General features: G+C 48.5%; 1 protein-coding gene across 1 annotated transcript; it reads left to right on the top strand.

Annotated features, from left to right (window-relative positions):
- Window positions 1-1904: 1904 nt before the first annotated feature.
- TGME49_289280 (hypothetical protein) lies at window positions 1905-11873 on the top strand (the record flags this gene model as incomplete). The annotated part of the gene is made up of 10 exons (XM_002368322.1): window positions 1905-2288; window positions 3280-3390; window positions 4099-4685; window positions 5117-5515; window positions 6530-6637; window positions 7068-7142; window positions 8232-8507; window positions 9445-9785; window positions 10213-10749; window positions 11595-11873. 10 exons carry the CDS (start codon window positions 1905-1907, stop codon window positions 11702-11704), a joined length of 2928 nt encoding a protein of 975 aa, XP_002368363.1. The 3' UTR covers window positions 11705-11873.
- Between the last annotated feature and the right edge of the window lie 1656 nt (window positions 11874-13529).

Raw genomic sequence — 13529 nt, 5'->3', positions numbered from 1 at the left:
AAAAGCGTGAACGAAGCCAAGCCCCTGAGTTGTTTTCAGCTCTAGAGGATTCAGGATCTGTGGCCATGTGGGCACTGCATGCGTTATAAAAAAAACTGAATCAAGGGAAAACGAAGGCAGAGACCTTCGGAAGAGAGAGGCAATGTCACTGACTAAAACCTAACCGTGGATCAGAGTGAAAAACCTGTACCTGACAGATGCTGCGGGGGTTCGTTGCAGCTTTATCTCCGGGACGATATACGATTACAAGACACGAAGTTCAGTGTAGAAAGGCTTGTCACATTGAATAACTTTGACAAGTTCGATACGGGGCCCATGCACTACAAAAAAGTCTTTTTCGTGAGATTTGTGTCTGTGCAAAGTGTCCACGTTGTCGGCATTCTACTGCTGGCGTTCGTCGCCTGGACGAGACTGAATTCTTAACGGATTTTCATAGTAGCAAGCGCAGAGTCTGGTAGTACGAGGAGATGCGATAACACGTCCTGGCTTGCAGTTTCTCTTGGCCAATTCGGAAGCTTCTTTTTATCCCAGATCTAGTGAGCTCTCCTACTCTTTGCAGATCTGCACCTTCATTTCTCACCTCACAAGAATTTTTATGGCTACGAAGCTCCTCACCGGTAGGTCCAGCAGAGATGTAAAACGGAGATGTAGTCTACAACAAGAGGTGATACGAGGAATTGTGGTCGGGGAATGCAGCAACTAAACCGAATAGCAGTATTTTATACAACCATGTGTCTATCAGAGGGAGCTGAGCTGCTGCCTTGTTCGCAAGCGGGCCCCTCAAGAGGTGAGTTCCAGAAAGGATATGACCTTCCCTCAAGCAAGCGGCGGTTAAGAAAATTGGCCGTTTTCATGAGTGTCCGTTTCCCTCGTTTTTTGCTCGTTGTCTAGTCGTTCTGCAACTCGTTCTCTGTCCCTTGCGGTTATCGGATTCGGCGAGGAAAACTCAAATGACCACCGTAGTCTATCCGATTCCGGGCAGTTTCTCGAAAAGAATACTGCCCCCGTCTGCAGACCACAAGGTGTGTTACCGTGTTTTTGGAAAAGGTTTGACCGGGCCGTTGTCAGACGCTAAAGGAGGGACAGATATGTGACGGTTTCAACGGCACTTTCGGGGTTTTCAAGATTTCCAAATCACAACAGCGCAGGCGAATTCTGCGTCGATGCCCTTTAGAGTCTGTTCGAGTTAGGCTCAATTAGTTCTGGAGTTGTCCTGCTCATGTTCAGACTCCAGTTGTATTCTTTGATGTTTGTGGAGATGTTCGCGCTCTGAGGAGAAACATGCCCAGTAGATGAGTTGAGCTTTTGAGGGAACCGTTCGCCTGTGTTTCCCTGCGTTCTGACAAAGAGATGTGCATGTGAAAGTCGCTCTGTCGCTGTGGAAGTATAATCGAACTGTTCATCGGAGAAGTGATAAGCACATAGGAACTCCTTTTGCACACATACGCAGATTAAATGATCTGTTTTTATTGCTTCGCATATCACATGAGGGAGCTCTTTTCCTGAAGAATGTTCTGAAAGGAACGGTAACCACTGTGGCACGTCCCCTTTCTAACCTGGCTAACCACAAAACACTTTTTGTCGGGACCGCGATATCTTTATTTTTATCTCTACCTTTCTCCAAGGATCCGGTAGAGTTTTGTTCTTTTGTTTCGGGGGTGGTCGCTCACTGTTGAAGAACGGACGGAGTTCTTTGTTCGATCGAGAGAAAACAAGCTCCACCTCCAATGCAGACTAGAACGCATGCACGACCGTTTTTTTCGTCTTGAAATCAAGAGCAACGTTTCAGGCTGCCACGAATGTTCCACCAGCCAATTTGGTAATATCACTCGTTGCACTTTAGCGCTGCATTCCGCCGCGCAAAACAATCTCCCCTTTCTCAGCGAACCAGCGATCGCAGAACCATGGCAGCTCCAGGGGGGAAAGGAGGAGGGAAAGCCAACTCGAAAGCAACCCCGAAAGGCTCCTCCAGTGGAGGACGCACAGATACTAAAGGAGTGGCGAATCCCCAAGGCAAAGCAGCCGGAAGTGGAAAGAAAAACAACAGAGATATCGACAGAAATCCGCTTCTGGGGATTACCCTCGAGCCAGAAGTGGCCTGTTCCCTCGCTGTGAAGCCCCCAACCATCCACAGCGCAACAGTCGTTCTCGTCCTTGACGAAGAAAAACCATCCAGTGACCCTTCTAGGGGCAACGCTGAGACAGGCGACATTGCGACACAACTCCGGGTATCTTTAGAGAATTTACAAAATGCCCATGGAAGGCCTCAAACTGCTCAAAACGACGAGGTATGTAGTATCCCCCAATGCGCCACACAGCAGCAGTGACGCAAGAGGGGTTCTGCTTGCCTCGTGTCGAAGAGCCTAGGGTAAGACACAAGTAGCTTCACTGGTACGAGCGAGAAAACGATTTTTTACAGATCTGGCGTCTACAATCCGTTCCTGTCCGTAAGTGGGTATTTACGTTATCTCTCCATAACCGTGGTTACTGCCATATAGAAGAAAGTTTTGCCTCCCGAGAGACGGATGATACGCACTATCTAGTCGAAGCGTCATGCCTCTGTTTCCTTCCACAGCCTTCCGCAGGAGAACAGGGATCCACCCCAAGCGCCGGCGACACTTCGAGTGATTGTGCGGTGAGAGTTTCTTTGCTGTTAACCTGTGAAACTGCGAGAGCATTCTGAGAGATTCGGGAACTGCAGTGGAAGGAAAATGACACGAGAAACCTCTGCGAATGGAAAAACCGATATCCCGCGTGTGTAGTCGAACGAGTTGGTGGCCCGTAAGAAAGCGACAAGAAAAATTCTTTACGTTCACACACCCCTTTTGCACTTAAGTATGCCTACAGGCGCACATAGACGCACACCTATCTATTTGCTCATTGTAGACGGCTTTATGAACATTTATACTTCTCCACATTTGTAGGCGCGTATGTGGTGGAACGACCAACAGAGGCCAAAAAGCAGCCCAGAGAATTCGATTACCTGCTTCTAAAGTATCTGTTCATTTCTGAGGCATGCAGATATTTCAGTTCACAGATTATTTCTTATAGTCTCTACGTCTGAACACAACTGTGTCTACACATAAGTATGCATATATATGTATATATGTACATACATACATATATATATATATATATATATATAGGTAAAATCATGTAGATTTCTCTGCCACTCTGGAGATGAGCGTATTTCGTCTTATTCGGTGCATAGCCGTCCGTAAGGCTCTTTGTAAACATACACGCCTCTGTTGATCTGTGGAGATGTCTGTTTCTGCACAGGAAGCTCTTCCTGAGATTGTCCTCATCACGCTGGAAGATGTGTTTGAGTATGGCCGGGCCAAGAGTCTTTTGATTCAAGATGCCAAGGCGAAATTGGGAAGTGAGATGAAGGTAAAAGGCGACGGTCGATTCGGTCGATCAAAGCAGAAAGCAAAGAGAACTGTATCTTCCTCGCAATACCAAAAAAGAAAACCTTTCTACATCGGGAGAAATGCCACTGAAGAAACAAAAGCTCTTGCTACGCGGAAACGAAATCCACCTTTCCAGGCAAATCTCTTTGTCTACATATATCTACACGTAAACACAATCACTTACATATATATATATATATATATATATATATATATACGTCAGCATGGATGTGCCCGTGTTTGTATTGAAACGTTTTTTGTCTGTTCGATTTCGCAGTTAAACAGTTAACTCACGTGAAAGTGGGAAAAGCGCAGGAGTAGCCAGGCGCCCATCTGAGTGTCAGATTCGGACGCACATCTGTCCTTGTTTCTGCTTCTTTAAGTGTGAGCATCTTGCTCCCCTTCTTTCTCTTTCTCTCTTGCTGCCCCGTCCCCTCCCGCTTTACAGGCACCCTTGCAATTCATCGAACCATGTAAAGAAACGTATATTGACTGATACATAAACACCCACATATACACACGCATGCATATATATATATATATATATATCTGTGTATATGTATATGCAAATTTATGTATGTGCAAATTTATGTATGCATACATTTATATGTGTACGTACATGTGTGCCTGTGTGTGTATGGATAGCGATGGAGACCTTATTGCTGTTGCCTGTTTTTCTGTGTGGCAGGAGGAAGATTTTGCGAGATCCCTGGCTCAAGCTCGCGCAGAGTATCTGTCGGCGGTTGAGAGGCGACGCCTAAATATTTTGCAGAAAGGCGCACTTGAGCAAAGCCTTTCAAAAGAATGCGAATCGCCTCAGCCGGGCGTGTCGCTGGGAGAGGCACCAAGTCTCTCGGGGGGGAACAGGCGGACGACGGAAGAGAACAGAACGCCCTTGAAAGAGTCCTTGGCTTCCGACACCGGCGCGGTGCCTCGAAACCTACAGCTAGGGGAAACGCATGTCTCTGGACAGCCTCGCGGCGACGAAGAGCGAACAGACGAAGAGAGGGACGCTGTCGTCGACCAGATAGATGTCCTCTTCGTTCTTCTCGAAGTCCCTTGGAGTCCTGAGCTGTGCGCCGCCCTCTCCGAGAAACGCCTGGCAGTCGACTTGATTTTATTTCTCACGCCAAAGTCCGTGACGGAACTGAGGGAACACAGCAGCTTCGATCGTTTGCCGACAGACCTGCATCTCTTCTACCAAACCATCAACCAAGCTCCTCCAGGAAGCGAATTCTCCAGGACAGCCATGGAAACAATACCCAACATTAGACAGTGAGACCAACATACATATATATATATATATATATACGTATAGTAGACAGTTAAATCTTTAAATACTTAAACACATTACTATGTAGATATGTCTACTTGTTCATACACGTGGTTAGAGGCAAACGTAACAGGGGAAGTATCCAGTCACTTTACCGCAGGCGTATTCTCTATCAGCAGTGTTGAACAGTATGGCAATGTTACACACACACATATATATATATATATATATATTGATATATGTTTGGAGGCGTGAAAGTGTCTCCACGTTTCTCACGTGGACATGAAAATATGAAAATATGTGTTTATTTAGATGCCTCAGGACAGCAATTCGTTCCCTGCATATGTTCGCCTTGACCCAGTTCCGTCAGTTAATTTCGACACAGATATCGGTCGACAAGCTCCGGAGCCGCGTGTGTGTTTTGTCTCTGCAGGCAGGAGTCTCTGGCTCAACCGTGGTCTCTGATTGCGAGGAAAAGCTTGCAGGTGATGCAGGAGAAAGCAGCTTTTTCTGTTTTTCTTTCGCAGACACGTCGTGTGGAAGCTGCCAAGTTTTTAGAGCCTACCTTCGGACTCCCAGGAGACGCTTTCCTGCGGGCAAAGGCTGGCCCTTCTGTGGCGGGACTCGGGAGCGGTCGTCGCGGAGGGAAGAAGGAAGAAGAACAAGAGCTCTCGACGCACGACGACGACAAGAAGAAGAAGAAAAAGAAGAGTTCTGGAAAGAAGGAACAAGACGCGCTTGACAGAGACAGATCGTCTGCACATTCTGGAGACGTCGGGATCCGCGGCGGCGACCCCGGGAAGCCTCTGCCGAGTCTCAGCGAGAACAGACTGTGAGAGATCGAGGTCTTCTCAGAAAAGAGCACTTCCACCTGTTACAGCGTCCTGCGACGCATATTCTTGTCGATCGAGTTGGGGGACACCGGCAGTGCACAGAAAGTCGCTTTTCAGTCTTTCTGCATTCGTCTCCAATCTGACAGTTCGTGGCTTGCGTGTTGTCTTTGGTCCCTCGAACAGGCCTCAGAGTGGTGTCGTGCGTGACGCGCTTCCCCGATAGGTTTTTTCATGTTTTTTTCCGTTTTTGCTTGCGTTTTTCTTTCCGAGAAAATGGGGTGGCGGTGCGGGGCGCTGACCTACAGTTCCGCAGCGGGGAAGCCAAGATAGCGTTGCAATCTCACCTCCAGTGTAGACGACGACAAGGCAGGTGCTCGTTTTTCTCCTTGTCTCACTCTCGAAGGAACAAGCTAATGATGACTGCTATTCAACCGTGGAGGACGATACCCTCCCTTCACCAAGACAGCTAGTGTTTGCATACGTTCGGTGCGACCCATAACTTTCAGCGCCACACCGAATTGTGGCACTTCCAAGCTAACACAAACGACGAGTCTCTCTGCTTTCTCGGCTTTGTTTCTTTCTGCTTTCATCCTCCTCGAGGAAGTTTCCCTTCATGCTTTCTGTGGAGGTAGACATGTCGTTCGAACTCTTTTGAAAGTCGCGACTCTCCTCGCTTCTTTCTGCACAACTCCTCTCTCGCAGCCCCTGTCGGCCACCCCCTGGCCAACCGCAGAGTCCACAGTACGAGCTGGTCGCGTGGAAGTATTTCCTTTAAAGGTTGGAAGTTTTGCGGGGAGTCCGGTACCCCAAGGACTACTGTGTGCAACCGTCGCACCAGCGCGGCGAAACGTTGTAGAAGCGCGTAGATTCGCTGGTTTTTTTCGATGCAACTTCAGACACGAATCGATTCCGCCGAGACCGGGAAGCCTCCTGGCAGGCCTTATACGGACGTTCTGTCACTCAATCACCTGAGTCTTTCTCGCCTTGCTTCTGCTTGCTCTCTGCTCTCCCAGGGTGTACGATGCACTCTTCTCCTCCATCGCAGCCGAGCACCAGGACAGTGCCCTCTTTCTCCACTGCGTCATGGAACAAGTTCAGGAAAATGTCACTTCCCAAATCAGGTGAGAGAGTCACATCCAGAAACGAGTCACCTGTCTTGTTTAAAGACCTCTGTTCAGACGTAAGAAGAGACTCATATATATATATATATATATGTATAAATATATATATATATATACACATATATGAATATATATATATATATATGTATGTAAACGTACAGGTTTGGAAGAGTGCCATTGTTTGGCTGCATGTGGTTTTGTATAGAGGCGGTAGACACGGTGTAAGGGGAAGAAATGGGTCATTGGGCATGCCTTCTTGAATGTTGCATTTCTCTGTGTCTCGCACATTCTCTTCAACACTTCTCCCACAGCTATGTTGTCACACTGTGTCTTCGTCCTGAGGACATGTAAGAGAGGGCACTGACTGGCCACTGGGGCTATCGCGAGGGACAAAAACGCGGTACCCCCATTTAAATGTTTATCCGTGCAGCGCTGCTGTCCCCGATAGTGAAGGTGGGCGGCCAGAAGGTCCATCAGAGACCGCAGGAAAAAACACCGCCGCCAAGTAAGAAAAAACAAAGAACTCCGTATGCGAGAAAACGAACTCGCCTGGAAGAGGAGAGCAGACGCGCTTGCTTCTGAAGGGTGTGTTCCAACCTAACTTGATATGTTCACGCAGCGGTCTAAAGATTTGTCTCTCAAAACAACCCACCGGCACAACCTCAAAGTGACCGAGCCAAGGATGGCAGATCCAAAACCATCTCTCTTTTCTATCAACATGAGACATTCCGAAGCATGCGCCTATATATATATATATATATATATATATATATATATATACAGAATGCAAGCGTATACACAGACGCGCCTCACTGCATATAAACTTGGATACCTACTTGTATTTATATCTCTATGTAGGTATAGATGCGCCATCTTGTACCTACTGTGCGGTCATGCGTCCAGAAACTCATTTATATATATATATATATATATATATGTTTCACGGGTTTGAAAGTAGAGTAAACATTCTCGGACCGTGCATGTTTTTACTCAACCAGATGAGCTGGTATGTTCGCATCTTTCTGGTCTACAGGGAGACAAGGCCTCAAGGATTGAATTCGCTAAACCACACCGCATTTGTCGCGTATCGAGATCGAGCGCAACGAAGGCTGAAGGGTCAGAAACTCGAAGAAGGAAAGGAAAGTCTGGAAGATATTTCCGGTGAACTTTATGGGAGCGTTCGAGTACTACCAGGCAGTTTATCTCGAGAAGTCTCTGCCCTCGCCGTTCCTCCCTCAAGGCGGTATGCGATTCTGAATATACCTCTTTACATGTATATCTCTATCTACATCTCTCTGTGTATCTATGTATCTCTCTCTCTCTCTCTCTATATATATATATATATATATATATATATATGTATCATTTTATCTGTATCCATCTCATTCGATATCTGTCTCCATCGTTGCTCGTGTCTCTCTCTATCACATGTGGTTTAGATGCCTCTACCTTAACATGCGTCCACTGCTACGTCTGCCTTTCGCGACCTCTCCATTCACCTGGTCCGTCCCTCGACCGATGCGTTGTTTGTACACCGGACCGCGTTGCCGACGTTTGCGTTTCGTAAGCTGCACCGGCCTCTTTGTGCTTGCAGCGTCGCCGTGCTCTGCCGGGTGTATCCCTTTTTCCCTGAGCTTCCTCCGAAGCAAACTGACCATCTGCTGCTTCTCCTCGAATTCGAGTTTCTGCTGAAGTCTCTTTTTCCAAATGCCCCGACGCCTTCCTTGTCGGTTTCTCGCACCTTCCACGAACAACTCACTCCACCCCAGCTCATCGATACTCTCAGCGAAACTCTAAGGACTCCCGGAATGTATATTGCCCAGCGTTATGTCCCCCGATCGGATACTCTCTTGCTGGCGCTCTACCACCGGTGAGGAAGGAAGTACAGCAGTGAGTTTGAAAAGTTGTCTGTTTCCTAAAATAAAGGTGATTCAGCGACCGAAGTCGCCGCTTTCTGAGGAAGAATGAAATGCCTATCTTTCGACCCAGCACAGATTCTAAAAGAAGTCCACTCGGTGGATACTTTCGACTGCCAAGACAGTTCGTGACGCGTCTGTAGTTGGGGGTGCAAAGGGAAAACCTTTTTGGAACTGCGCATCCACCTGCAAGTTTTCAGCCGTGTACATGCGCTTCTCCGTTTTTCCACAAGCTTTGAGAAGGGAGAGAAAACACATTCAGACCAGTGCTTGTGCCGAGATTGATGTCTTGAGGTTTCGTTTCTGATGCTACCTGCGCGGCAATTTGCAGTCTGGCCTCTTGCTAGGTTGAGTCTCTTTTTTGGCTCCCCCTCGAATCACCCCAGAATGTGTAACAGACAGAAAGGCTGTGTCTCACACTCATACATTCTTGTGAAGCATGACATGTCTGAGCTGACTCGTTGTACACCTAATGCTGCGTATACGTTTCTATGCATACAACTAGGCACACACTTGTATCTTTGTGAGGGTTCCTTTTTTCCGCTTATCTATCTATCTATATAAATATATATAAATATATTTGCACAAATGCGTGGATTCGACTGCAGGTATGATTACAAATGGAAGACTTTCATCATGTCTGTGTTATTCGCGCAGACGAGGAAGGCGAATTGTGAAGCTCTTCAAACACTAACCTGAGCCTGCCTCTGTGCGGATTTGTGTGCCTTGGAACTCGAGTTTGAGTTCGCAGAAAAGACAAGTTCTTCTCAGAATTCTACTGACTGTCTTCGCTGCATCGTACGCCCAACCTCTCTCATCTCGCTGGCAAACGACGGTCCTCAAAACAATTCGCTTTCGGTCTCTCTGCCTTTTCTCCTTTTCTGTCTGCAGCCCTCGCCCCGGGTGTGTCTTGTCGCACGAATGGGAGTCTCTCGAAATGGTTCCGGTGCCGAGTCTGTACGAATTTCTCTCTTTCCATCGACTTTCGAGAGATACAGAGGAATACCAAACGCCAACATGTCTCGCCGACCTCGACAGGGAGCGGCACGGAAATCTCCGTCTTCTAGAGCAGACTCTCATGCCTCACGACGACTCGGTGATCTCGGTGGCAACGGGCACCTCAGGAGCAGGGCGACTGTTTCCATTCCCCAATTTGGAAAAGCTCGAGTTCGAAGAACGCCTTGAACAGCAGCAGGAAACCGAGAAGCTGAAGAGACCGAGACTCAGGAAACGTAGGACTTCCGTAGCAAAGAACTCCAGGGCGGGAAACGGCAAACGCTGCACCGCGCAGACACTCACGGCCGACCTCCTCCTGCCTCGCTTTACGCGCTGTCTGATCGCCGTGGAATCGCTGTCCTCTGTTCTTGACTTGCCCATTCAATGCGAAACGCGCGGTGTCGTGAAACGGGCAACTGCGTCGTTCACCGCGCTTTCAACTCTTCTGTTGCCGTCTATGTCTCGTCTAGCTTGTGTTTCTTGACCACCGTTTGTGAATGCTGGAGTCGATTTACGGCATTTGTGTCTCCCGGGGCTTGGCCTCTGTGCATGCGGAGCAGTTTCTGCCGTGGTTCAACGTCTCCGTTACTTGGTTTTCTTGCTTCCCTTCGCACTGACGCACGGTGCCTTTGCTTCAGCATCTCGCTGCGCCTTGTGCCGCAGATGCTGAGGAGACGGACGCCGGCACTGAGGTTCGGCGAGAGCCTCGCTTCTGTCCTGAGCCGCTGCATGCGTCGCGCAGCGTGAGTGTGACTCGGCCCTCGACCAGCTCGACGTTTTTTTTGAGGGAAGACCAGGCGTTTGCAGAAGCATGCGAAGAGCTGAGGGTCTTTCTCGAAGCCGGTGTCCAGGCCTCTCTCGCGTTGCTGGCCGCGCCGCAAGGCGCATCCCAGCCAGGAAAGGAGGCCGCCGGCAAAGACAGAGAGAAGGAGAAGACTGGACTGGTGAGCAGTTCGAGGCAGGAGCCTGAGGAGAACCAGAAAGGACCTGTTGTGGAGGATGTCGACCTCGCGAGAAAAAACATTTTCTGGCTGGAGACGGCGTCCTTGGCGAGCTTCGTCTCACACTTCGAGGATCAGACCCGGCTGCACATCGCCGCACACACGGTCGAGCTGATGGACGCGGGCAGAAGTGGAAGAACGCTTCTCGCGGAAGAAGTCCAGAACGCGCGAGCAGCCGTCGCCCTCACGTTCCCCACCGGTGAGTGGAGTCTGAAACCTGAGCCGCGAAAGACGCGTACGAGGAAGAACCAGCAGCAGTCGAGCTGGGGTCCTCGACCGGCACTGGGAAGCGCAGACGAGAACGCTCTAGATTGCGCGGAAGCTTCTTGGATCGGCGATCTCCCTTTCAAGAACAAAAAAAACGACGGGAGGGAGATTGGGGAACGACTGAAAGGGCCAGAAGAAAGCGAGGAAACGAGAAAGGAAGGAGCGAAAAAGTAGACGTGAGAGAGGAAAGGTTGAGGTACAAGACTCGGAAAGAAGCAGACGGAGGTGAGGAACAAAAAAAGGCGAGAGAGAAGACGAGCGAAGGGTACGAGTCTCGAAACAGGTCCAATCCCTCACAAACAGAGCAGAGCCTGGAAATCCGAGACGGACGAGGGCGAGGCGCGAGACAGAGAAAAAAGCGAGGAGAAAGAGAGACAAACACACAAGTCCAAAACGGAAAAAGAGGAACGCGATCAGGGAGACAACATACCCAGGAAGAGAAATGCATGCGTCAAAGAGAGACGGGGAGAGAACCTGCAACGGCGTAGAAATGCACACAAGGCAATGACCTTTCCTGAACGTTCATGAAGCGCAGAACGTCTGGAGCGATGGGCCTCTCCACATGCGTGAGACGCGCGCCTGGGGAAGCTTACCCACTTCCACACTCAGCCTCGCTCCTTCGTTGCGCATGCCGGTGACCCGCCGCGAGCCAGAGGGGACGCATGCAGGCGCGCATCTGAAGGAGCAGAAGGTCTTTCGATCGCGTCAGAACGTCCTTTGCTGCGCCGAAGCAAAGAACAGTCGTAATCGGCTTGTTTCTCCAACTGTGCATCGCAGGCAGCGTCGTGCAGGTCACACCGGACGGATCCATCTGGGAAGGTAACGACGCTGCTCTCTGGAAGCGTCTGAAGCAAAGCTACGGGTATAAAAAGACAGACACTCGATGACTTGACGAGCGTAGCAACCGACACAAAGACTCTCGACTACGCCTCCTCGCACTGGCACATGCTCATGTATCCGTTCATCCATCTAAAGTTATCTCTCTCTATCACGCTCCCTTCTTTCTCTGTATGAACGCATGCTTCTGTATGTGCGCGCGTATCCTGACGTCCGTGCATAGAAGTAGGGATTTGGATATGCATGTTCGAATCTAGGTGTGAGCATACGCCTGCAGGTGTGGCTGCATGTGTGCATGTCGATGTGCATGCGTATCGTTCTACGTCTACAATAAAACTCGATACTTACAAGAACTCTCTCGTCCACGTTGCCTTTCCGCTTGTGAGCTGTGCGAACACTCTACATCCCTATCATCCTGCCGATTTCAGTTAGCCCTCCTCTATCACGTACATGCTATTCATACATATATATATGTATATATATATATATATGTATATGTATATATGTATATATATATATATATGTATATATATATATATATATATGTATGTTTACAGCACTCTGTGTGTCCAGAGATTCCTATCCCTCTGTATCTAGCGTTGTATCTGTCGGCTTGTCTACGCGCCTCCCTCGCTCTCCTGTTGCTGTGCCTGCCCAACCTTTACGCCTATATATATATATATATATATATATATATATATATATATATATATACTCTTCGATAAATACATTTTCTTGTTTAGTGTAGATGCACAGTTACTTTGCTAGTAGGCAGTTACGCGGTGTTTAAAGGACACTGCTTCGAAGAAGCAGAGCATGTGCTCCCCTGTGAGGACGACTTTCTTTTGTCTGTTACTTGTTTCACTCCACGCTGAAAGAGGGAGACGTCTATTCTCTCTTCGATCTGTAGGGAGCTGTACGCCTTCTCGACTGGACTTTATTCTGAGAAGTCCGACGTTCTAGAGGAAGACCAACCGACCATGCAGCCGCGTGTGCAGACAAAGTTCGCTTTGAGTGAAAACGCGCTTTACTTTGGATGCCCAGAAGACTTTGAAATACAGAGAAGGACATTCCCAGACGGCCGCGTTCTCAGATGGCTGCTCTCCGGCAGAATAGAGACTTTCTTTCCTGTATGAAAGGACGGGAGATCTCCCCATTCTCGTCTGCAAGCAAGGACATGCGAAGCAGAGATCTACGCTGTTTAAATCACACACACCCATACACGCGCCTGCTCTTGCATTCCAAACTATACATTTATATCGCTACACATAGCTCTTCGTGGATGCACACTTAGGTATTGAGACATGCAGATGCAGATAGATGCAGACATCGCGATTTACAGATATCTGTGCCCTCAGGGAATACAAAAGAACGGGAGATGATTTTCGTTGTTTACATGAGCGCGGTTGATGAATGAAGTGGAACGTGACTCACCGTGCCTGATTACATCTGTTAGGCTTATGTCTAAGGCATACATCTGAGGACAAATACAATTATATACATATATATATATATATATGTATATATATATATATATATATCTGTATCTGTATGTATGTATGCATGTATGTATGTTTATCTCTCTTTTCCTCTGCGTAATCGCTAGCAGAGTACGAGACGCGTTTTACCCTCGCGCAAATCTGGTCTTTCTCTGCTTTGTCTTTCTTTCTTGGATTTGAATCACAGGACGGAACGGTTGCCTTCCGCAATCCTTCGCCTGAGGAATTTTCCCTGCGGCTCTCGAGCAGCCACCAGCCCCCTGCTCGGCATCTCGCCTCTCTGCGACATTTCGTAGACGCGGCGCTCGACACTTTGCCTTTGGACGAGGAACTTCCTCTCAGTCCAGAGGCCGCGCATGAAGCCTTCGCAAACGGT

The sequence above is a fragment of the Toxoplasma gondii genome, chromosome IX (genome assembly GCF_000006565.2).
Source record: "Toxoplasma gondii ME49 chromosome IX, whole genome shotgun sequence".
In the NCBI taxonomy this organism is placed as follows: domain Eukaryota; phylum Apicomplexa; class Conoidasida; order Eucoccidiorida; family Sarcocystidae; genus Toxoplasma; species Toxoplasma gondii.
The sequence above is the reverse complement of the archived record's forward strand: the minus strand, read 5'-3'. Positions and strand labels throughout refer to the sequence as shown.